This window comes from Crocodylus siamensis, chromosome 10 (assembly GCF_052110815.1).
Source record: "Crocodylus siamensis isolate JL-2025a chromosome 10, ASM5211081v1, whole genome shotgun sequence".
Taxonomy (NCBI): domain Eukaryota; kingdom Metazoa; phylum Chordata; order Crocodylia; family Crocodylidae; genus Crocodylus; species Crocodylus siamensis.
In genome coordinates this window covers 29,849,738-29,876,316 of record NC_143404.1, presented here as the reverse complement: position 1 = coordinate 29,876,316, position 26,579 = coordinate 29,849,738, and the positions used below count along the sequence as shown (strand labels likewise).

The window sequence follows — 26,579 nt, the reverse complement described above, 5'->3', positions numbered from 1 at the left end:
GATCTCAGAGTTGTAGTTGACTCCAAAATGAACATCACCAGTGTGATGAGGTAATAAGTAAAGCTAACTGCATCCTTTCTTGCATAAGTAGGTACATCACAAAACAGGTCTAGGGAGGTGATACTTCCCCTCTATGTGGCATTTGTTGTGTCGCAGCTGGAGTACTGCGTCCAGTTTTGGGCACCGCACTTCAGGAGGGATGTGGATGGCCTAGAGAGGGTTCAGAGGAGGGCCACTTATTTGGTTAGAGGCCTACAGAAAAAACCCTATGTGGACTGATTGGGAGACCTGAACCTCTTAAGCTTCCTCAAGAGGAGGCTAAGAGTTGATCTCGTGGCCACATACAAACTCATGGGGGGTGGGGGGGAGGGAGGAAGCAAGAAATAGGGCATACAGTGTTTGCCAGGGTACCTGTTGGGGTAACTAGAAATAATGGCCACAAACTGGAAGAGAGCAAATTCATATTGGACACCAGGAAAAAATTCTTTACAGTGAGGGTTGCCAAAATATGGAATAAGCTTCCAAGAGAGGTGGTACTGTCCCCTTCCTTGGAGGTATTTAAAAGGAGATTGGACAGACACCTGGCTGGGGTCATCTGACCACAGCACTCATTCCTGCCCAGGGCAGGGCATCAGCTTCGATGATCTAATAGGTCCCTTTCAACCCTAACATCTATGAAACTATGAAATACAAATACCCACTCCCCTCTCCCCACCCAAAAGACAATCCTTAACAGTTCAAACATTCTGCATTTTGTAATTGACCGAAAGTCTTGGGAAAAGACATAAGCCTTGACCCGATGGCTAGAAAATGGTATTTTAAGATTTGTTTTGGGGAATTGGCTGTAGGTAAAAAATATTTACAGTAGAGTAATGGTCCAGGGCAATGGCAAGAGTTAATTGATTTCTAAAGTCCTGGTTGTCAAACAGTTTCACAGCCTTCAAGGTAGAACAAGTAGCTCTCTATGTGAAGGAAAGCTACATGTCCCTGCAAACTGATGTTGGCGACCGGCATGGACAGCTAGAGACCCTCTGGGTAAAAATTCGTGGGGAATACGGCACAGGGGACACAACGGTGGGAGTCTACTACAGACCTCCCACTCAAAGTCCTGAGCTTGACCAGGAGTTCGCCCAGGAACTGACTGAGGCCGCTTGCTCCAGGACCTTGGTTGTCATGGGTGACTTCAATTACCCGGACACCTCGTAGGAAGATCACTCAGCAAAATCTGAGCGGTCGCAAAGCTTTCTCTTGTGCGTGGATGACCTCTACCTGACTCAAGAAGTCTATGGGCCAATGAGAGGCAAAGCCCTGCTCAACCTGGTACTGGCTATGGGGGACGACCTAATCGGCGACCTAGTGATTGATGGGAAGCTGGGTGACAGCGACCACAAGCTGATCACCTTCACCATCTGCCATAAAGCTGGCAAGTCAGTCAGCAACACAGAAGTCCTTGACTTCAGAAAAGCCAACTTTGACAAGCTCAGCACGTCAGCTCAGGTTAGTCGGTCAGGCCCTCAGAGACCATGACCCCAGGGTGATGGGAGTTCAAGAAGAGTGGTTGCTTCTCAAGGAAGCGATCCTCAATGCACAAGCTAAATCTATTCCAACACGGAGGAAAGGCAGCAAGAAGGCACAGCAGCCCCCCTGGCTCTCCAGGGACCTAGCAGACCTCCTGTGGCTTAAAAGGAAAGCCTAAAAAGGATGGAGGATGGGATTCACCTCCAAGGAGGATTACTCCGCGCTGGTCCGATCCTGCAGGGAGCAAACCAGGAAAGCCAAGGCTGCAACTGAACTCCAACTAGCTTCAGGCATCAAGGACAACAAAAAGTCCTTTTTCAGATATGTGGGGAGCCAGAGGAAAAGCAAGGGCAGCGTTGGACCCCTGCTAAACCAGATGGGGAAACTGGCAACTGACGCCCAGGAAAAAGCCAACCTATTAAATAGGTACTTTGCGTCAGTCTTTCATCAGTTCCATGGGACGCCCATGCCTGCTATGGGACAGGGAGATCTGGGTGGTGGGGATCCCCTACCCTCCATAAATGCTGACCTCGTGAAGAAACATCTTGAGAAGCTGGATACCTTCAAGTCAGCTGGCCCTGACAATCTGCACCCCAGGGTACTCAAGGAGCTGGCGAGCGTCATAGCCCAGCCCCTGGCACGGATCTTTGAAAACTCCTGGCGCTCTGGGGTAGTGCCCGAAGACTGGAAGAAGGCCAATGTGGTGCCGATCTTCAAGAAAGGGAGGAGAGTGGATCCGGCTAACTACAGGCCCATTAACCTGACTTCTATCCTGGGGAAGATCTTAGAAAAGTGTATTAAGGAGGCCATCCTTGGTGGACTGGCCCAGGCTAACATTCTAAGGGATAGCCAGCACGGGTTTGTTGCGGGTAGGTCTTGTTTGACCAATCTCATTTCCTTCTATGACCAGGTGACCTATCACCTGGACAAGGGAGAAGAGATTGATGTCATATATCTTGACTTCAAAAAAGCTTTTGATCTGGTATCCCATGATCACCTCTTGGCCAAACTGGCCAGCTGTGGCCTTGGCTCCACCACGATCTGCTGGCTGGGAAACTGGCTCCGTGGTCGGACCCAGAGGGTTGTGATTGATGGCAGTCACTCATCGTGGTGTCCTGTGACCAGTGGGGTCCCTCAACGCTCTGTCCTGGGACCCATCCTGTTCAACATCTTCATTAATGATGCAGACATTGAAGTCAGGAGTGGACTGGCCAAGTTCGCCGATGACACCAAACTTTGGGGCAAAGCATCCACGCCAGAAGATACGTGGGTGATCCAGGCTGACCTGGACAAGCTTAGCAAATGGGCAGACAAGAACCTCATAATGTTTAACACCGAAAAATGCAAGGTTCTCCACCTTGGGAGGAAAAACCTGCAGCACCCTTATAGGCTTGGCAGTGCTATGTTGGTTAGCACTATAGAAGAAAGAGACTTGGGGGTCATCATTGACCACAAGATGAACATGAGCCTGCAATGCGATGCTGCGGCTAGGAAAGCGACAAAAACGCTGGCTTGCATCCATATATGCTTCTCGAGCAAATCCCGGGATGTCATTCTCCCCTTGTACTCGGCCTTGGTGAGGTCGCAGCTAGAGTACTGCGTCCAGTTTTGGGCTCCACAATTCAAAAAGGATGTGGAGAAGCTTGAGAGAGTCCAGAGAAGAGCCACGCGCATGATCAGAGGTCAGGAAAACAGATCTTACGATGACAGGCTGAGAGCCATGGGACTCTTTAGCCTGGAAAAGCGTAGGCTCAGGGGTGATCTGATGGCCACCTATAAGTTTATCAAGGGTGACCACCAGGATCTGGGGGAACGTTTGTTCACCAGAGCGCCCCAAGGGATGACGAGGTCGAACGGTCACAAACTCCTGCAAGACCGTTTTAGGCTGGACATAAGGAAGAATTTCTTTACTGTCCGAGCCCCCAAGGTCTGGAACAGTCTGCCAATCAGTGATGCCCATGGATCAAGAGTCATCAGGAGGGAGAAACAGTACAAAAGCAGGGACTGTAGAGCAGAAAAGGGTCTCCAACGGGGTAACCCAAGGCACAGTGGAGAGAAGACATACCACCAGGCCTTCTCATCCACCCCACTGGGGGAGAGGGGTGGGCCTTGGTCTCCAACCTCCAGGCTGCTGACATCTGACATTCAAGAGAGAACCTCAGAGTGAAGCCTGCGTCCTGGCCAGTCGTTCCTTGACTCTGATGACAGCCCTAGCACTGGTAGATACATAGAATTGTTTGTAGTATTCTTATCTGTTATGTGCTAGAAAATGACTTGTATTATTCTTATCTGCTCATCTACTATGGTTGGTCTGAGGGTTTGGGTCCATCCAGAACAAGGCCTCTGGGTCATAAATACATTGCCAACATGACCCTGAAAATATTTTGATAAACAAATAACTTTTTGTACTTGAGTAAAGGTGCACATCTGTCCATGTCTATGTGAAGTCCAAAATTAAAATAATATATACAGGTGAAATTCAAAGGACTCAGAGTGATAGTCCTGAATGTGTCATTAAAAATAAAACAAGGTGAATACACTGGTAAAAACAATGTCTTGAATGATTTATCTCAAAATCAATCTGTATAGAAGCTCAATATTGTATTCATATGAACTAATTCATATACCGGAATACTTAGCATGTTTATACACACCTGTGACATTGAGACAACCTCAAACCAACGCAGAATTCCAGGAAGTTTGTAGGCTGTAAGAAATGATGTTCTTTCAATCCACATAGACTATTAGGAAAAAAAGAGAGAGGGAGGGAGAACAGTCAGAATTGAGACCTTAGTCTTCCAGACTAATTAAAATTTGATTAATATTATCCTATTAAAAGTAGGCAAAAATATGCACATTTTTTTCCACAAACAGATTCTGTAAAATGAATCTAGCATGGTAATTTGCATAAATTGTTTATTGATTTCAAAATAAAAACTCGGTATATGCAAACTAAGGAACAAAATAAATATTGAATCTTCTAACACCCATTCCCAACTCTGCCCTAACTGTGTATCTTTGTGGCTAAATCACTTACTCTGGCCTTCTCAGCACTGGACTGCATTTTCTTAAAATTTGTCACCAAAACTAACAAAAATTGTCCCCAAAACTAACACTAGCAATAGTGTCATGGAAAGCAGCTAGCATTTTAGCCACATTTTGCTCTTAATGGAATTGGACAACAGAGTGGATTAAAATGCTAGCAGACCATGTACCCTATGCTCCTCTTGTTATTGCTAACAGTTGAGCTGAACTAGTTGTAGCCAGAGTGGGAATTTTACTAGGTAGAACTGCAAACACAGTTTAACTATTTCAATTCACATATGTCTACAGTACATATTACCTTCCTGAAATGTCTGTTTTACAGGGATTAATCAGATATGGTTTGTCAAGTGGTTTCTAAGCATTATCTGTTACAAGCCTCTCCTTTCCACAAAAAGACCCTGTCTGAATGACTGACTTAGCACATTAAAGTTCAAAACAGAACAAATATTTGATTTTGTGCCACCTGAGGCCCCTAGCAGACATCACAGTTATGGTTTCATTATTGTGTTAACTGCACCATAAATTACAATATGCTACATGTTTAGACAATATATGATTCCATAAAATGGCAAACCAACCACAAAGATATTTCCCATATAATGTAGCACTCCTTTGTTACTGGTACATATGGCATGTGTTATGTTCCAAAGTGGGGCTGCCCAACAATGTCAAGAATCAACTATCAACTGATTTTTGGCATCAGCCCTGTACAGCTCCAGGTCTTAAACTACACCCAAGACTGTTTGGGACTAGCGCAATCACCTTCTTGTCAGCACTGGCCTCAGATAGCCCCAGGTTAGAACCAGACCCAGAGCTGTGCATAGACAGTGCCAAAAATCAGCCATGTCAGGACCAGCCCTGCACAATCCCTGGGGACTAGGCTGGGGGCATCTCTGGTTCCTGGTTCCGCATGCCCAATCCTGATATTTCAGTCTCTAGATCTGGGGCAGAACCATTCTCTGTCTAATCTGCAATAGTGTGACTGTGTTCTGAGGAATTTTATGCCTCATCCCCAACACTGCTTATTTTGCCACGTACATCTGGTATGGCAGGAAGTGTAATTTTTGGTATGGGGCCTACAATTCCTCAGATCTCAACTGCACCATTATTTTAACATCTGCCAGGGGTCTGGCATTATTTCTAGATTTGGGAAAGTTATACAGATCCCAATCATAACTGGGCTCTCTCAAACATATTTTAACAACCCTTGCAGCAGCAGGACACTGTCTGCCATTGTTCCCCTGTTTTATCTGTGCCAGGTTACGGTGCTATTCCTTGTGCTTTTATGTCATGGTTGCCTGTGTAGGTTTCACTGTAGTTTAGACAAGGATTTCAATGGTATGCTTTGGATAGGCATAATCTTCCCACAGGCAGGGGGTTTGACTAGATCACCTCTGGAAGTCCCTACTAGCCCTACTTCTCTGTGGCCTTCAGACGTCACTTCCAGCCTTATTTTTTTTGATGCTAGACCATCTTACTGATCGTATCACAGATAAAGTTTAAGTGCTTCATAAAAATTTGAAATAAGCTGTTCGGATAAGTCTGGAAAAAATGCTACTCCTACCAGTTTCCTAACTGTATTGGTTTAACATAAAGATTTAACTAGAAAATACAGACTAGAAAGCATAATTTTATGGCATAACCAATAAAACATTAGATATTTATATGGCAAAAGTATGAAAACTTACTTCATTGCTTACATGACACTATAAAATAATAATTTATAGTCACAAAGACCTCACAGTATATTAAAACTATGAAGATTATTTGTAGCTGTAGAATTAAACAGATGATATAGGTAAGAATAGTATATGCAAAACTCTAGCTCTGTTAACACTTTAAGTGACTGATGAAAACAGACAATCTACATTCTTTATAATACTGCTACCTTATAGACAGAACCATTACAAAGCACTGATGCCAACACAATTCATTGCTATTCATTTACATTTTGTCTCATTTAACATTGAAAAATTGTTGTAGGAGGACTTCATTGTTTGATGTGATTTTATTTAATGTATTTATTTGAACGTTTTACCTAAATATTCAGATAGTAATGTAAAATGTACAAATGAGAATACAAGGAAAAGTGTATGGTCATATTACAGAAATGGAGAGGCCTCCCCACCATTTTCATTTCATTTTTCTTTAAATTTTATGAAACAAAAATAGGTCTTGTTTCAGATCTGGAAACAAGGGCTTTCATAGCAAGAAGCTGGAAGTGACTATTGGAGTAGCTAGGTCCTAATTCATAACCACAGCACCTCTAACACATTTTAAAAGGCACTCCCATTCCAAAGAGTTACTTACAGCAAATTCATTTTCAGGGTCAACAGATCCTTTTCTGACTGGTCTTGAATAGTGAAATCGTTGCACATAGTTGGACTTATAGAAGCTGAAAGATTTATACAAGATTAATGTAAAACAAATTTAGGCATAACCAGATCCTACCATCAATGTAGACTTTTTCTTTTATTTCATTTGAATTTTTTAGTTAAAATTGAATTTATTATGCATGAGAAAGGTCTTCATTGACAGCTCAAGAGACAAATTCTTCACCCATACTAAGTTCCATCACAGACCTGATCCAGCTGAAGCCTGGAGGGGTCACCTTGTATATGCAAGCTTTCCAGAATATGCCTATCACATGTACTATTGACAGGGCATCAAGTGCTATTGGAATGTGCAATTTTTCAGCTGCTACCAATGCCAAATCAGTTTATCAATTTTCCATAAAAACTGCTTGCAATGCAGAAAAAATAACTAGTCATTAAACATCAAACCATAAACAGCCATTTCTTATAATGAAAACATGAATTTTGAAATCAACTTTGTAGAATTAGACTATCAAGACAGAGTGCATAATTTGCATCTATTGTGTATCAACTGAGCTAAGGAATAATTTTCAATCACTGTTATCTTGCAAGAAGAACATAAATATTCCCTCTAACCACCTTATTATTATTCTAGAGCACTGATTTTTGACTTGAAAGAAGAGAAAATGTGTATTCCTGGCCCTTAAATATTTTTCTCCTCATAGGAAGAGGGAATAATTTTTATTTATAGCAATTTCATTTAAAGCAAAGCCAAATAAAGATTCACTGTACAGAGTAAAATATTATTTCATAACTCCAGGTCCACAACACTTATATTCTCAGGCTGAAGGTCAAAAATAACCAAATAATATTTTGGCAGCCAAGTGATGTAACAAGCCAAGATAGCACCTGAGATGCACTCTGCAGGACAGCATGTGGGAGGAGGGAGTGAAAGAGACACGTGTTCCCTAGAACAGGGGCAGGAGGCACTTAGGTTCAGCAGAGGCATAGGTTCAGAGAGCAGGATAGGGACAGTAGCTGTATCTACTCTGGGCTTCAAAGGAGTCCCAGTGGAGCTGCTGCTGCCTTGCATGCTCTTTTGCTCTTAAAGCAACAGCAACCAAGCAGTTCCCAGCATAGCAGTGCTGCCAGAGTGGGGGTTAGGGGTGATCCCAGAGCCCTTCTTACCTTGGTGCCTAAGCCAGGTGCCCTTGTGCCCGCCCCTAATTACACTACTGTGGCGGATTATGGAAATGTATTAGTCTGACCACACTTGTTCATGGGAGCTTCTGATTCCCAAACCTGATAAACCAGTAAAATTAACTTCTTTGATAAGTGACACTGATTAAAGAGAGAAACTTCTATATCAAGGCAAATCTCTTTATATGGCCCCTTGGAGGACATATATTTTGATGTAGTTTAGAAGAAGTAATACATTAAAATCAAATAATGTAACTAAGAAATATAGTCATAATCAAGTACTCTTCTGAAAAATAAATCTTTCCTAATGTGTACAGAGAAAATACAACACAGTCTGGCTAGTTCTACAGTTGAGATGCATAACTACAAAGGAAAAATGAGTTCTCTGCACAGGGATTTCAATAATCTTTGTCAACCAAGTCATTTTGCACTCTAGTCAAAACAGGACCAGATTCACAGGATGTTTTATCCGTTACCAGTTTTAAAAGCAGGTTTTAATTGGGAAGGCATAGCTTAGATTTCAAAATCTATCTTTATTTTTCTATCATATTTATTGCATGAGACTCCTACTTCTCCTGGAATTGGTTGCAATTTCTATATTGATACTACAGAGAGAGCTGGAGACATTGAATTACAATAGCAGGACCCAGCTATGGAGATTGGAAAGGAGGAGCTACTTTCTAGGACTGAAGGCATTCTTCAGGAACAAAAGCCAGAAGTTCTGTAAGCTAGAGACAGGTTAGTAGGGAGATGGGGAGAAGGTGCGGGGGAAGTCAAGCCAGACTTGGAGTGAGAAGGATGATCTGGAGTAATAGGCACCTTGGGATCTGAACAGCAAAACCAGATGACAGCAGAGTTAAGAAAAGGATGAGTTTTAGGAAATATCCAGAAAATGGATACTGATAAATACACTAGGAAAATAAGGCAAAATAGGAGAGCATCTTATGGCTACTGAATGCTAATGAGTACCATGCATAGGCTAGTGAACTATAATTGTTAAGTGATGACAAAAGCTGGTTCAGTAATTGGGGGGGGGGGAAGGGGAGAGAGAGGGGACGGTTGTGACTCTTTCTGGAGGCCATGAGATCTCCAAAACAGGTACTATGATAATAGACTGGGAGTATGAAAGAGAATTTGGTGCACAATTACCATGGACGTTCAGCAGAAGTTGGATACTAAACTTTTGCTTCCTTATAAAATCCACAAAGCAAAGGGCAGTGGTTCTAATCCTCCTTAGACTCCATGACCTCCTCATAACTTTTGTGAACTGAGCCAGATCCCATTTAAAAAAAAGAATGCAATGATTACAGTACTCACCTCCCCACATGGAGGGCTGGGTAGTAGGGGGGGGGGAGGGGAAGAGGGAGAGGCCAGACAGGGACTTCATTATACACCATAACACACTTCAAAAGATCTCATGTCACCCCTGGGTGTCATGACATCCTGTTTGGGAATCACTGCATTGTGCATATGTAAATAAGTCATTATATTACAAATCATCCTTAAGATCACTATCTACTGTTTGCATTAGAGGCTAAGTTGAAACCCATATTTGCAGCAGGATGAAAAAAGCAAAGTATGCCACAATTCTGCTTTGCCATACAAACTGCAGTCCAACTTGAACGGAAGCAAATGAATGTTTATACAGATTTTGGCCTTGGTACCTTGATTAAATTGATTTTTTCTTGTACGTATATAGTCATATGTAAAATAGCTAACATTCTTCTGAGAAATGGCAGGAGATTCTTAGTGAGGCAGAAGTCTGTACCTCAGTTTACCAAAAAGAGGGCTTTGTTAAAAAATTAATAACTTGGCTCCTTGGACTTAGGCTCACACAAATTTCGCAGCAACATTTATCACACAGACCTAAACATACTTTATAATTTGATCAGGTACTGGCTTATTTTTGAATCTGGGATGCTCCTCCAGAACAGGTTGCACTGTAAAACACTGAATATCTAAAATCACATGGGTTAAGGGTATATCAAGCATGAATCTGAAATGTTCTCAATGGTCTAGGAATCAAATAATATTTTCTAATGTATAACCTTTTTAGGGGGAGGGGCCAGGAAAGGAAATATTTGCCAATTGGTATGCGTATTGGCTTAACCATAACTCTGATATGTACATAATATGGCATGTCACCTGAGTACCATTTAAGCTGGAATTCCTGTGGCTTAATGTATTGCACCGAATCATTGTTTTTATTACAGAACAAAGCCACTTTGTAATGAATCAGTTGATGGGAATCTTTTGGCTACTTATGTTTGACACAGGCATAATTCATGGCATTGATTGGACAAAATGTCACATTGTAAATCTTTAGCCATATTATGTTAGCTCAATTTTATTTTATGTTTCCTTCCCCTGTGACAGTGATTCTTTTAATTATAATATAATGTATGCATACCATACTTTTACACAATTCTTAATCAGTTAAAGTCATATTGTAACTCCTTTCCCTATGTGTAGAAATACCCCAGGCGCTGCAATATTCCTACTGCTTAAGGAATAAGTATGACAGCATCTAATCCTTTCAGAAAAAAAATCAGTCCAGTGGTCCATATCTCCCATTATTGGATATGCCTGTATTTCCCCTGGGAAGAGGACTACTTCCTGTATTTCCCCTGGGAAGCCTCATCCTTCAATTCTCATGTACTTCCTCACCTCACTGGAATGTTTTGAGGATAAACTCAAGAATGGGCCAGAGGAAAGTCTATGAATATGTACAGTTAAAAAAAAATCTAAACGTAGTCAAGGACATGAACTGAACACCTTATCCTTTGCTTATCACATTTCCTTCCACCCTGAATTTGAGGAGTATTGAATCCTGATCCAAAGCAATGTTTCCTCAAAGATTCAAATAAGAACATGATGAAAAAGAAAATTCTGCTATCAACAAGGGACTTCTCAAACAGATACATTAAATTCCTTTTTAAACCTGGATAATGGTGTTTTGAGAAGTATTTTGTTTGAGACCACCACAACAAAAAAACATGAAGGAAGGTAGATTTATAAGTGAAGTCACCATAAGAAGAATGTTCAAGGTGATCTTGAATGTGGCTTTTAATGAAGGCCAATGACAATTTAGAATGAAATGCCTTTAAGACCCAGAAATACCAGGTGACAGGCAATCTGCCAATTTACAGGCCTCTAACACAGAAGCTCACCAATCTTGTTACAATTAAGGGTGATAGATAAACTGTATGTGCACACCTAAAAACAAGATTAAAATAGATGACCTGCCCTAGAACTGTTTGAGAGGAGGGCATACACACTAGGAAGAAGGCTTTGAAGTTTATATTAGCAGGTCATATTAGCAAACCTGGAAATTGAAGTGCCACTTAAATATGCTTTCATCCTTTTATTAAATGAGTGCTCTACACAGCTAAATTCCTTTAGATACTATTGGCAATGAAGCTAGCTGTCAGCACAAGAGAGCTGACCTCTGGTGAATAGCCTCCTCCAAAGCTTTTAATCTCACTGATGTTTGATCATTAGTTTTGCTTTTCATCAAGAGCTCTTAAAAAAAAGTTCTTTTGCCTATCTGAGTAGCAGTGAAGAGCAAATTTAAAATATTCCTCGATTCATGAATAAAAACCACAACACAAAGATAACTGAAACATTAATGTAAGTGATATAAGTGCATGTGGGGGTCAAGAGGGAGAAGTGGGGAGGTATTGTTTTGCATAGTATCACTGTGCACCAATTTGTTTTTGATAAAACAAGTATTTTTAGAAGAGGAGGAAAGTTAGTTAGATAAGGTACAATGTACAAATAAAAATGAAGTGTGTTTGTTTGGTAATTACAACAGCTTTCCAAAAAATGATGCCCTGTAGATAAGAAGAGCCTGCCTGGATTTCAAAAGCTCTCACATATCTATGTATTTTTGAAGCTGTAGAAAACAGGCAGGGCAAAGGGTGAATTAAAAACAATAAGAGCCTCTTGTTTTAAGTGTTTTTCTTTCCTTTGAATGTCAGGGACTGAGAATGGAACAGATGATATCTTGACAAGCTGTTATATAGCATTTCTTTAAAGATACGCAAAATGGTTATAAGACTTTATGTCCATGTCAGTATGAGAGTGGGCAATTAAAAATCAAAGTACAAGATGCCATTTAACCAAATAAATAGTGAAATGTTAACACATGACATTTTTACAAAATATTGCCTTTCTTGTAATTCAGAAATATCATAGAATGAAGGGAACCAAGACATACTGAAAGAATATAAACAATATAGTGTGCTGTGAAAACTATGAATTAACTGAATTTAACAGTTTGAAAGGTTTGATGTCACAAGCAGAATACACATATTAATTGTGTTTAAAAACATTCAGTGAAAACCATTAAACGGACTCTCTCACAGCACTTAGCAGTATTCATGGATATGAATATTTGTAGTCCCCTTTTAAGGTAAGGATCCCTACCCGCCTCTTACAGGTGAAGAAATGGAGGTACAGAGAAAGGAAACATTTTACTCAAGGTAGCATAGTACATCCATTCTAGCCAGGTAGCCAGGAAAAGATCATGTCCCTTGATCTCAAGTCTATGTCCTAATCCAAAAATCATTTACAAATTGATCATTCAGAAATTTAGAAATAATATTATCAATGAGTTGGGGGAATAACAGTTGTGCCCTTTCTATAATTTCTTAGCTGAGAACTTACTATATTTTTCTTCCATTTCATCCTCTATCAGCGTTTCTCAACCTGTAGTTTGCAACCCAAAAGTGGGTCGCAAGAAAATTGTAAAGGGCCAGAGGGAGGTCCCTGGGAATTGAGTGGTTTCCCCATGCAGGCTGCAACACTGACAGCCTGCATGCAGTCAAGGGCATGGTGAGCATGCAGCATCATGAGAGCAGCCCCAGGAGCCAAAGAGGGAGTGAGGGGGCTGGATGCAGCACCCAGAGGAGGAGGAAAAGAGAGAGAGAGAGAGAGAGAGAGAGAGAGAGAGAGAGAGAGACTGTGTGGGTTGGGGCCAGGGGGTTGTGGGCTGCGGCAATCTGATAATTATGCTAATGAGTCCCAGTGTGAAAAAGGCTGAGAACCACTTAATCTCTCACTTCTATGCTTGCATGAGCTGCAGCTATAATAATGATTTACAGTGTGGTAACTCTCACTTAAACTAGGAGACCACGAGTGGCAGAACTCAAATGTCCTAACTCATGGTAGTGATCGCTTAGAGAGATGGTCTAAAAGCAACAGAATGAAATTAAACACAATAAAAGATGCTAAAGAAGAATAATCAAATGCACAAATACAACATGGGAGATAAATGGAACAGTAGTTTTGTTGAGAGGGATTTGGGGATTTTAGCAGATCACAGATTCAGCATGAGTCAGCAATGTGATGCAGCTGCACAAAAACCAAACGTAATTTTGGCTGCATCAATATGAGTATTGTGTGTAAAACACAAGAAGTGAATGTACCACTCTATTCAGCACTAGTTAGGCCGCAGCTAGAGTATTGTCTGAGGTTTTTGGGCTCCACATTTTCAGGATGTGGAGAAGCTGGAAAGGGTCCAGAAGCAGACAACAAAAATGAAAAAGGGCAGCAGTGTTGTAATGTTGCTAGGCAACCAGGACACAGGGACAATAGTGACTTCTGGTTGCCACCACACTGCCAAGACAATCGTGCACTTCCTGGCAGCTGCTGTTCTTTCCTCCAAAGAGGCACCTGGCGTAGTTGCTCCAGTTACCCCACCTTAATTATGCCACTGATAAAGGGGTTGGAAGGCAAAATAGTATGAGGAAAGGCTGAGGGCTGGGTATGTTTAGCTTTGAAGAAAGCAGATTAACAAGGGAATATAACAGGGCTGTCTCACCCCTGCTACCTCAGAGGTAGGATAGCAGTTGCAGGGCTGCAATTAAGTAGGCAGCTAGACAGGAGCCAGCTGCAGAAAGACAAGCAGCTGAGGAAAACCTCTAAGAGTAAAGGACAGCAGGGATGGGAGCAGTGGCTGCAGCTCAGTTGCTTAAGCCATAACACCTGAAGGCAGCAGGGTATTGGACTATTTAGGGACCCACAGCCAAAGAGAAGATAAAGCAGGTGGAGAGAACCTAAAAGCCTGGCCGCTCAACCAGACCCTCACTCCCGCTAAGAGGGCGACTCCTGCTGGGCTGGGTGGCAACATGGAACCCAGCCACCACTGGGCCCAGAAGATTTGATAGCCAGCAGCTACTAGATAGGAGTAGATAGGACCCTGGCAGACCCAGGAGGGGGTTTAAGAGGGCATTGTAGCTAACATGTACCAGAGGACCAGATGTGGGTGACAGGGGTGAATAGGAAGCCACAGGGGCACTGCAGGGACACCCAGCATGGGGTCTGAGACCCAGCTGTTTATGTGGAGCAGAAGCCTAAACAATTTAGAGGCAGGAAAGAGCAGCCCTGCAGAACCAGGTGTCTTAGGAGGCTGAGCCCATTTAAGGGTAGGGGTGAAACAGAGCAGCCTTGCCCTGGGTCAGGGATGCTAGGAGCTAGGATAAGGTGCAAGACAAGGCTAAGGGGCCCAAAGATCTGAAATACAGAAAGGGTTGAGGCTGCAAGAGCCAGGCCTGAACCAGTGGGCCAAGGCTGGAAACCTGCAACCAGAATAAAAGGGGGTTAAGGCAGAAGGGCTGAGGAGGACCAAGCTGTGGACAGACTAACATCTGGGAGGCATGGGCATAGCTGTAGGGAAGGATGGAGTCCAGGAATTTAGCTCTCAAGGTGATTAGGGACAGTGGGGTCAAAGCCCCGAAGCCAAGAGACTGTGGGTGGTGGGGCTAGAACCTAATTAGGTGGGCCAGGTTGAACCCAAGAGAAGGACCTAGCATAGAGAGAGAGCAAGCAACCAGAGATCACCAGCCTCTGAGGACAACTTCCTCTCTTCACAACAAAGGCATGACAGGAAGTGAAGCAGGGTGAGACCCTAGGAGGCTAGAGTGGAAGCCAGGCAGTACGGCTGTGCAAAGCTTTGGTTGCTGATTTAATTTGGCAAAGATCCGGCCTGATTCAGTGGCTGAATCACCGAATCTGAATCAAATCAGGAGACCCTTTAATCTCTCTGAATCAAATTGGAAGCCTCCAAATCAATTCAGAGAGATTAGATGATTCGGACATAGACACAGCTTTATATGTTGTTTCTACATACCCCAAGGTACCAGGCAACTCGTGAATGTTAAGATGCTGGGGCAGATAGAATGTCCCACGGGAGCGTGGGGGGGTTCCCCAGCACACTTGGCGGTGGACACAGCTTCACAGGTTCAGTGCCCTTTTGCCCCAGCTGGTCTCTCTACTACTCAAAGTCACGACCCAAAGCCCAGGGTTGACCCTGTGCCCCTTGCCAGCCTGGACCTGCTCTGCCCCAGCTCAAATTGCTGCTGTCCTGGGTGTGCATGTAGATGCTGTGCCTGGGAGCTGTTTACTCCAGCTCCAACTGCTCCAGAGTTCATTGCATCACATTAACTGCTCATGTAGATACACCCAGTAACTTATAACTTAATTGGTAATGCTGTCAGGCAAGCTTGCTAAAACAAGGCTTTATTTTTCTTCTTTATTCTATAAATTCCCATCTTTAAGGATACATTGACCAGGAGAGTTTTTCACATCATCTCCAGGGGCCGAAGTGGTGTTCATTTTCTCTGCATTTGGGAACTGGCTCATCAGCTGTGCTTGGAAATCCTCTCTCCGCTCATACTCTTTACCCCGATAAATGAAGACTTTGTTCTGCAAAAGATAAATTTTATAATTTTTAGACTCTAAGTTCTTTGGGATAGAGGCCACGTGTATATGTTAGTTTGTGCAGTGCAGAGCACAACATAATTTATGAACCTGGCTGTAGCTTTTGAATGGTACTGTAATACAAATATTTAAAAATGTATTATCAATCACATAAAACACTCTCAGCAGCTACAGGGAAGTGTCACTAATTCCCCAAAGATAGTACTGCATTCTATGACCCAGAAAGAAAAAAAACACAAGCCTTTAGGGTATGTCATTAAAGCAATAATTAAAAGGAAGAAAATCTGTTTCCTCTTTTTAAAAAATATACATTCCTTTGAAAAAAACAACCTTGTTCATGTTTCAGTGCTTTATTATATTTGTATAAGACCTCCTCTGCTTCCTTCCCCCACATTACTGTAAACTGCTCGTACAATACAGCTTATTTCAGAGAAAGCTCTTTTATGGTTTGGATTTACTTGGTGTTAATGACAAACTCACTTTATAGTACCAGAAACAAAAGACAAAGATGCCTTCATAATTACACAAAACACACCTACTCATTATTTTTAGAGTGATGGTGGAATTGAATTACAATTAAGTTAAAGGAGGATTAGTAGACAAATACCTTAAACCTTTACTGTGGAGAAAATGTGCTCCTGTTTAGATATTGTCTGATCAAACAAATCAAACAAGATACAAGGTCCCCCCATGCAACAATCCAGAAGACTGGATAGGTGAACATTTTTTGATAGAAATGTTAGATTGCAACCCTTTATGTTGATTACTAGGGCTGTGCGAAGCTTTAGTCACTGATTCAATTTGGAAGAGATTTGGCCTGATTCGACAGCTGAATCTCCAAATCTGAATTCAATAGGGAATCAGATCTGAAGCCTCCAAATTGATGTGGAAAAGATTCGGAGATTCGGGTTGACTGGGGAGAGGCAGGCACAGCTGGGTGGCTGCAGGTTCTCTCATGGCTCCTTCGGCTATCTCTCCCTGGGTGGGGGGAGCTGTGGGAGAAGCCTCCAGGGCTTCCCTGCCCGGCCCCATCCCATGCCCGGCCTCAGCACCCCTTCACTTAAAAAAAAAAAAAAGCCCCACATTCACCGGATGTAGCAGCAGCAATCAGGGCCTTTGAGGGCTCACAGCAGGACTCCCCCATCCAGCACAAGGGAGTGGGGATCACCGCCCCCTCCCCCATCTGGCACCCACATAACTGCCCCACGGCACAGGTGCAGCATGGCTTGGCAGGGCACTGTGCACTGTCATGGGGCAGCTGCTGCGTGGGTGCAAGGTGGTGGGCTATTCCTGCTGCCCCCCACTGCCCTGTGCTGCACAGGGGGGCTCTGTCACAAGCACCCAGAGGCCCCAGTCACCACTGTTGCAGTCAGTAAGTATGGGGCTGCTTCTTTTTTGTTTTGTTTTTTTTGAAGTGCCTGGACTGGGCTGGGGCTGGGGCTGGGGCCGGGCAGGGCAGCCATAGGGGCTTCTCCTGTGACTCCCCACACCCGAGGAGAGTCAGGCACAGCCGGAGAAGCCACAGGAGAACCTGAAAACACCCAGCTGTTCCTGCCTCTCCCCAGCCAATCTGAATCTCCGAATCGGCGCCGAACTTCCGATTCTGATTTGGCCGATTTGAATGGGTACAGTGATTGAATTTGGTGATTTGTTTCACTGATCGCCGAATTGAATCACTGTCCTCAGAATCGTCCAAATCCAAATCGAATACTTCCCTATTCACACAGGCCTATTGATTACCTCTGTAAATCAGAAGAAATTTATAAGACTAGTGATGGAGTGAAGCAGCATGTTAGAATATTACAAAATATTATACTTAGACATAGCCAAAACATTATATTTAGGCACAGACAGCAAACATGGTACGTATTTCACAGAAAGAACATGGGTAACTAATGGAATGAGTTTAGGAGTTCAGAATAAATCTTAACACCCGTCTCATTTACATATGCTCTTGAAATTCTTGGTAGGTTTTATTATACATTGGGAAAAGGTTACATATCTGCTATATCTTAACTACATCAAAAATACACTTATGAGTCTATTAATTTTTTAAAAACACACCCACTTATTGATCTACCCTCATGCTTCACATAATCTGTTTACTACCTTAGAAATCAATAACCCCATTGATAAGAACAGATTTTCAGAAGTACCTACAGGATTTAAGCACCAAAGCTCACAGGCTATTCTTACTATACCAAGCCATAATTTGTTATCTTCAGTATCAACAGATTTGCCTGGAACTCATGACACTACCACAACAGGTCTTTATGTACATTTTCAGCATCACTATTTGGCCAAACAGTGCATTACAGTATTTGCCAGAGAGTGGGTCTAAGCAAGGATAACTGTTACTAGACAATAGATACAGTTGGTTTATGTGTAAAGTATAATTTGAGGTAGTCATTAGATTCTTCCTCATGTTTGAAGAGCCTTGTAAGACCCTTGTTCACCTATTCAGCCTTATGGATCGTTGCATGGGGAGGCATTATTATTGTGAAAACTTGTGTCAACGTAGGATTTTTCCAGATACTAACTACATTTTGCTAATCCGCTATACTTCCGTATTTAAGACGTAGGTAGAAAAACAAGGGAAAATATAGTGTAAACAGACTTACCCTGAGAAATGTAGGGAATCCTTGACCATAGTATCCAACAGCAAAGTAGTCTGGTTTAGGCCTCAGTATTTTCATGATGCTTTCATAAAATTTAGCTTGCTGAACCTGAAAGCATATATGATAATTTCACATCCCTTTTCTTTCAACATCGGTATTTGAAGGGAAATTTTTTAATCCTTTTTTTTGTAGAAATGCAGCATAAGCAAAGTTTAGCATATAGTCATTCTTTACATTATCTTCTTTAATCATATTATATTAGTTTTATTTTATATGCCATATTATACACAAATGAATGTATATATTTTTTAAATCATTAGACCCTAAAAGTCAGGCATATCCCTAATAAAAGGGTGACCATAATTATATTACAGAAATCTGGGGGAGGGGGGAACTAGGTTCATGCCCTCACACAAACACACGTGCCATGGCAGTATGTGGCATGGGGTGGGATCAGAGAAGGTGTTGGGAGCATGGTGTCTTTGTCACTAGAACTGGGGCCATGGCTGGGGATGGGGCACTGTTAGGGTTAGCACCTTTTCAGAGTAGAAAGGCAGAACACATGCCTGCCTCTCCCCCTGCCCCCTCCACCAGCAGCATGGCTAGAGCAGAGCCAAGTGGAGCAGGGGCAGATGTGGGCTGCCCACTGCAGGCTTGGGGCTCCCTGCCCTGCTGCCTTTCCCCCAGGAGACCCATGCCAGCCTCATACCCCCTGCCTGCCCAGCAGGAGCATAACTCCATGCCACTGCCACCCCTGTTGCTGCCAGGCAGGGAGGGGGTGATTCACCATGGTGATGTGGCTAGCAAGGGGCTCCCAGAGCAATGGCAGCAGCATGGGGAGCCCTGAGCCCACTGTGGGTAGTTTGCACCTGCCTCCGCACAGAAATCTGGGGGGGTGCACACAGCAGCAGGGAGCCACACCTTCTCCTAAAAAAGCCGCCTGTGGCTCCATCCCACTCCCAGCTGCAGGCCCTATGTACTATCCTGTCTGGGCAGCACCCCAGCCCCTACCCACTCCCTCCCGCATGATGGGTGTCTCAGTCTCCCCCCATTCTCCTTCCCCACCATAGATTTACCTTCAGGGAGCTTCTCTTTACACTGCCTGGGTGTATTTCCAGCCATGTGTGTAGGCACACACATGCATGTAGTACCCCCTGCATCCTGCTCCCAGAAGCCCTAAACAGCTCCTTACAGGTTGGAACACTGCCAGGGGAACCCCGCCATTACCCATGGTTTTCCACAGTGAACAGAAAACCCAGATCCCTGCTTGACACTGTGAATCCAGGACAAATGCTGTCCCAGAGTCATACAACCTGGGCAGGACCAGGACTTGATGTTCCCATCCAGGACTGGCCCACCCAATTAGGGATGGGTGGTCACCCTAGGCACTGGCTAGGTTCAGGGCGCTGCACAGACTCTGTCTGACTCAGGGCTCTAGTCCTGCCCTGGCACCCGCAGCTGCATCCTTGCTGTGTGTCCCCAGGCTGGGAGGGCACATCCAGGCCTGCCTAGGCTCTCTGTATGGGGGCTGTGATGCTGTTAGCCTGGTCTGGCCCAGCCTGGGGGTGCATGGCCAGAATGCAGCTCCAGGTGCTGGGACAGGGCTGAAGTTGTTGAGTCAGCTCAGGGCAGATAGAGTCCATGCAGCGTCCCCAGCCTAGCCTGTGTCCTGTTCCTGGCCCCAGGCCAGCCCCAGTTCTGGTGAAAAAGACACTGAGCTCCCCAGCACATCCCAACAGCTACTCTGGCCCTACCTACTGCCACACACACACTCTACACCGTGGCTCCCAGGAGTGGAGCCAGGCAGACAGAACAGTGTACATACACGCACACACATACCCTGGACTCTGTGACTCTCAGGTTCCTGAAAATCCAGGACTTTTGCTTAACTTTTCTCCAATGTCCAAGACACTGAGACAGCCTATATAATATATGACTTTCCCAGCCAACCCTGGACATATAGTCACATTACCTAATAAGCAAACATGCGGACAGACATCTTGGAATTAAAGTAGCCACTTCAACTTCATTGAAAAATGAAAACGTCTCATGCCCTTCATGCCTGACAAGGAGTGGACCAGCTCAATGATAACTCTAGGGCTTTGGAGGCAGCCTAATCCCATGGTACAATGGGGGAGGGGGACAATCTTTTGGCCAGAAGTGCCACAAATTAAGCACCGTCCCCAAGTGCCTCTCAGATTTCTTTTCCCTTTCTCTTCCCTATCTCCTTCTCTGCTTTCTAATCCCTGCCTTGTATTATTTGCCTTGTCTGCTGCTCCTCTTTCTGCTCCCTGCCCTAACTGCAGCTGTGCCACCTGCTCCCTCCCCAATCTTCTGCATGCCACTTGTGGCGCCACAGATTGGCTACCCCTGAAATAGGTGAACAGGAAATTAGAATACTTAACACCTTCCATCTGAAAGTAAATCAAGTTAAATGTAGATGCTTTATTTATTGGATTTTCTGACTTTTGCTTACCAATTTCAACAGCTGAAACAGTTCTTTGTGTTTTATATTTAAATACCATCAGCAAAATAATATGAATTGGGTCTACATCTTTTAGTTCATATGCTTACATGTCTTAAGATAGCCTGAAAAGAAGAGTGAGTGAGCAAGTAAGCAAGAGAGAGCAATTGGTTTCTCTTTCAGGTTTTTTATTCTTAGACATTTCAAGAATATCAAGTTTTGTCTCTCCTGGAATGGCCTTTCAGAAGTTTCAGGGATGTTTTCTGTGAATTCTAACAGCTTAATTGAAAGAGAAAAAGTGTCAAATCATAAAAACCCAAAACTTGCTTTATTCAATATATGAGTTAATTATTGAAATTAAAAGACTTTAAAGAATTTAATTGGCCTTGTAAAAATTATACCTCACTCATTTCCCAGTTTTTGTAAAAGTATTGATGTCAAAAAACATACACCAGGGAAAAATAATTTCAGGTCTTGGGGTTATTTCTATACCTTGTTTCAAGATCAGAAAGGACCAGATGAAGCCTATTTTATTGTGTTTGCAGATCACTTTTTAAACCACACATGTCAATTAATACAAGGTAATAAATACAAGAATTTTCTTTCCTTTGTACTAGGGCTGCATGAAGCTTCAGTCCCTGATTCAATTTGGCAGAGGTTTGGGCCCCATTCAGTGGCTGAATCTCTGAAACTGAATTGAATCAGAGGACCCTGTAATCTCTCTGAATTGAATCAGAACTTTCCAAATTGATTCGGAGAGTTTTGAAGATTCAGACATAGAGACAGCTTTAAATGTTTTTTCTACGTACCTCTAGGTAGCAGGGGCTCATGAATGCTGTGGTGCTGGGACACATGGAGCATCCCACAGGAGCCCAGGGGGCTCCCCAGTGTGCTGGGTAGTGTACCCGAAAGTGGACCAGGAGCACTTCTGGTCCATTTCCAAGTCCACTGGGGAGCACACTGGGGGTCCCCCACATACCCCCAGCTCAGTGACTGGTGCCTCCTGGGTCTGGGGGGGGGGAACTTGGGCTGACTGCCAAACCAGGGAGGTGGGGGGGGCCCAGCACGCTCCCTGGCAGACCCAGAAGTGGACCAGAAGCACTTCTAGTCCATTTCTGGGTTTGCCGCTGAGCACATGGAAGCTGCCCACCCCCGCACTCCTGTGGGATGTTCCATGCTCGCCAGTATTGCAGCAATCATGAACCGCACCTGCTACCTCAAGATATGTAGAAAAAACATTTGAAGCTGTGTCTATGTCTGAATTGCTGATTCTCCAAATCATCATTGAATCGTTAATCTTGAATCTGAATCGAATAGGACTTGCTTCACACACCCCTACTTTTGTACCATTTTATCTCTAAAACACTGCTCTAGAGATAAAATGGCATGAAACAAAGCAAACAAAAATGGCATGAAACCAAGCAAATCTCCTGCCCCACCCTTTTCAGGCTATCTCAAGACATGTAATCATATACTCAACTAAAAGATGAAGACACAATTACCTTTTTTTTTTTTTAATGCTCTAGAGGTACTTCTATATACCATGCAACATCTTTCATATTTGTCCATCTTTTGAGATTTCAAACATAGTCACACATACAACAAAAATGCTTTGAAGTCCCATATATGTTCTTACCAGATTCTGGCTTAAAAGTTCATAGTCAAAAACTTCCATCTCATATTGCTCTGCAAGTTCTTTGCATAAAGATATTGCTTCTTCCCACATCTGCAATATAAGAGTACATTTTAAAAGTAATTCCAGCACCAACAAATAAGGTTTTAAGGCATCACTGTTTAACTATGGAGCTATATTGATTATTTTATCTCTAAGTTTCAGTCATTTATTAACTTCCAATATGGAATGAAGGACCCAAGGAAATCATAAATTGGAACACAGCAGATTAATGTGCAGAATAAAATGTTTTACAGTTCATTATAGAAAGACTGAAATAGGCCTGCTTTAGACTTATAAGAACACCGCCCAAAATCACTTGATCTTTCAGAAATGCTGAATAACAAAAAAGAATCCAGACCGATACATAAAGGTTTGTTTGTCCTTCAAGCAGAAGTGCAGCATCTTCATAGGCCTACTAATGCATGTCCTTGATAGTTTGTTTTCTGATTCTGCAACCTACACTCCCACAAGTCATCTTTTGTCATGTGAACTGTCAGCTCAGAAGTTACAAGCTTGAAACCCAAATTACCATTGTGGTCTGTGAAGCAGCAGCAGCAGCTTATTTTCATTCCTCATAAAATAGTATTTTCTTCTGAAGGAAGTTTCAGAAGAATGTTAGAGCTGCACTGTTAATACTAGGCTAGATTTTTGGCCTGCCAGGCTAGGGATAGAAGTTGCACATAAACTGCTTTAAATGATCATAAACTGGTTTAAACCTGGAACAGAAAAGAAGTTCAGTGCACATAAACCAGTTTCAAAATGGCTGAAACTGGTTTCAGAAAGACCTGGTTGAATGTAGTATCAGACTTAACTGATTTAGGTCAAGCCAGTTTATGGAAATTCTGTTCCAGACCCCTTCCTGGTTCAAGTTAAATCACAGTCCCCCAGCATCCCAGCCCTGTTCTGTCTGCTTGAGCAGAACATGGTTGGCCCCACTCCTCTGCTCTCTAGCCAGAGCGATGAGGGCTGGCTGACAAGGGGGTGGGAAACCTGTCTGGGGATGTAGCCCAGTCTGCTTGGCAGGTGCAGAGCAGCCCCGATAGTCTTTAACCTTGCTGGAGTGGAAGTGGTGGGGACGTTGGCGGCCAGGCTCAGGCATAGAGAAGGGAGGGGGTTTTAAACCCCCTCCATGGCCCATGGGACCCCAGCCTGGGTCAGAGTGGGGGAGGAGCTGCCACACTTCTGCCCCCCCCACCCCCCACCCTGCTCGAGCAGGGGAGAGGACAGCACCAGCTAGGGGTTTCTCTCTCTCCCTGGAAAGCAGAGGACATGGCCATGCCCTGGCCTGGGCTAGCACAGTGAAGAGGAAAGGGGCGGGGTTTAACCTCCCCCAGCACCTGACCCCAGCTGGGGTTTGCCTGTGGGGGAAGCAGTCCCTCCCAGACTTCCCCCACTTCCTGCACTGCTCCCTACTTGAGCCAAGAGCAGGGGGCATGGCCACAGCCTGGTCAGGCCAGCAGGGAGAGGCAGGTAGGGTGGTTTAATCCCCCCTCCATCCCCTCTCCCACTGGCACGGGACCCCAGCTGGGGTCTGCCCGACAGGGGTACCTCTGGCAGGCAGACCCTGGCTGAGGTCCTGTGTTGATGGGAGGAGGGAGGGATCATCCCCTTTCTTCCCCCACTTTCACCTCAGGCTGCCACTGGTGTTGACATCTAGCTACACCACCCACCGCTTGAGCAGCAAGCAGGGGGAAAATGCCTGGAAGGGGCTGCTTCCCCCTTCCCCCTCCAGGCACTCTCCAACTGAGGATTGTGCAGGCCAGGGTGGGGTTTTAAACTCCGCCCCAGCCACACTTAGCAACCTGTTGGGGCCTGGCCCCATCCCCCGCTCAGTTCAGCTTCCCTCCAGCCTTCTGGCCACTGTGGAAGGGGAGGGAGGGCTCACTCTCCTGCCCCCCAACTCCTAGCCTGAGCCACTGCAGGCATGTGGCTGCATTTCCAGAATCAAAAGTGAATGTCTATTCTACACAGGTTAGACTAACCTGCAAAGACTGAATTGATTCAGGCTCAGCCTTTTTGAATGTCTGTACTTAGCCTAAGGATACTTTGCAATAAGCAGCACGAAATGGTCAAAAAGTAGCTGCAGACACCAGGTGGAGAAGTCTCCATCCTGAAGAGAATACTTATTGACAAAGTCAGATGAATTGCTTTCTGTTCCAGCCAGCCCCTTGTAAGAAAGGAAAGCACGTGCTCATGATGGGAGTGACAGGCAGAGAAGGGGAGTATTTTGTTATAATGAAAGACTTTTGAGTCATATGAGTTATGGCTGCTCCTGAGCAACTCTAATGCAGTTAGGCAAGGCAACTCTAAAGCAGAAAACTGTATCAGCTGCTTAGTATAATCTGTCTAACCCATGCTCAGTTGGTACTAAGAAATTAAGATAATCTTGTGTCTAATATGATGCGCATGCAGCTATTACTAAACCACAAACATTTCAAGTGTCCATAGCCAAACTGACAGTGTTAAACAGCAATGTACAGTCATAGGATTGTGCAAAACCATTGGAAGTTTCCTGTCTCAAGGGGTAGGAAGTATAGGTCAGGTATGGTATTTCTCCTACAGTTAAGTCTGAGCCATACATAAAGATAAGAAAGGCTTATTAGTGTCATAATGTTCACTGTTTGGCACTACAAAATTGTTCCCTACTTTATATGCTCCAACAACTTGTGCATTCAAGTGTTCAAAGGTTCACCTCTGCTTTTATTAGAGTCAAAATGAGCTCTATTTTTAGGTTCTAGAATGTGCAGGAGTATAACTGAAGGCAGTTGATAGTAATCAAGTCATGACTTGTGAAAAAGAAAATCTTAAGACATTCTGGAAAAAGAATATCTGTATTTTTGGGGGGAGACTTGATAGTGTAACGTTCAAATAAGATCTATGCATTATATCACGTTATCTTGGAAAGTTCATCCTATACATACGATTTAATTTACTTACATGTTATAACTTCCTGACCTAAGCAAGTAACTTGACTAGATGACAAACAGAAATACTAAGCTTATTTCTTTCCACATTTTTTCAAAATCTTTAACAATTTTAACTTGATATATCCAGAATGATTTCCACGCTTGAAAATCAAACATGCTTTGTTCTAACAGAATGATAGTCCAGAACTCTCAAACAAGACAGTACAGTAGGAATTTTAAAGTCAGTTACCTTTCCCTTGTCAAAGTATTCTATAATTTTTTCATACAGATTCTCTTTCAACTGTCGATGGGTCTGTGAACACTGGAATTCTGTTGATATGACTTGAGGTGCACATTGTTCATCAGACCACTGTGAGAATAAAGCATCAGAAAAGGTATACAGTTGAAGACAGGGGAAAAAAAAGGACCGTTACTTTAAATAGCTTCTTCTGCATGTTCCCTGGCTTCGGCAGAATGGAAAATGCTTCTGTGAGGATTAACAGTTATTAACATGCTGCTGAATAACTATTTCATGGTTGTAACTGGAGCTGATCAAAATTATTTGAATAGTTTTCTGTTAAAAAAAATGAAGTCTTAGTAAAACACATTTTTTACAACGTAACGTGGAAGAATCAGAATATTTTATTTTGGTGCTGCTATTCTTTTGTTTTATTCCCTTTGTTTTATTTTTACATTTATTTTTAATTACTATTTTACAAGCCATAACTAGGATATTTAGTATTTTAATATCATAAGCATAAAACTGTACATGAAAGCAAAACTTTTTGATGATCCTGAATAATTTCTTTTACAAGTTTAGTTGCACAGAAAGTTAAATTTTTCATCCCAATTTGGAACAAAATATTTTGGAATGTCAGAACTTCCCAAGGAATGGAAATACTGGTTCCTGACCAGCTGTACTGATATTCTTATTTGTTAATATTGTAATGAGCCTCCAGTTCAGCCGTAATTTTGGAACTGAGAGCATAGTAAAGATAAAAACAAGTGCAGTCACTACAGAGAGTTAAGCTGCTTCAAAAGCCAGATGACCTGTGAAAGTATTTTGTCATATTTTTAATGACTCGTATATAATTTGAAATAACCTGCTGAGAACAT

General features: G+C 43.2%; 1 protein-coding gene across 1 annotated transcript in view; it reads right to left on the bottom strand.

Annotated features, from left to right (window-relative positions):
* DOCK2 (dedicator of cytokinesis 2) overlaps positions 1-26,579 on the bottom strand; it is a 514,744-nt gene that overhangs the window by 40,628 nt on the left and 447,537 nt on the right. The window contains exons 38-44 of the mRNA XM_090064272.1: positions 25,714-25,833; positions 22,519-22,608; positions 18,422-18,526; positions 15,644-15,785; positions 9,955-10,036; positions 6,874-6,958; positions 4,173-4,259 (exon numbers count right to left, since the gene is read on the bottom strand). Of these exons, the coding sequence (XP_089920398.1) occupies positions 4,173-4,259; positions 6,874-6,958; positions 9,955-10,036; positions 15,644-15,785; positions 18,422-18,526; positions 22,519-22,608; positions 25,714-25,833 (711 nt within the window). The remainder of the gene's footprint in view (positions 1-4,172; positions 4,260-6,873; positions 6,959-9,954; positions 10,037-15,643; positions 15,786-18,421; positions 18,527-22,518; positions 22,609-25,713; positions 25,834-26,579) is intronic.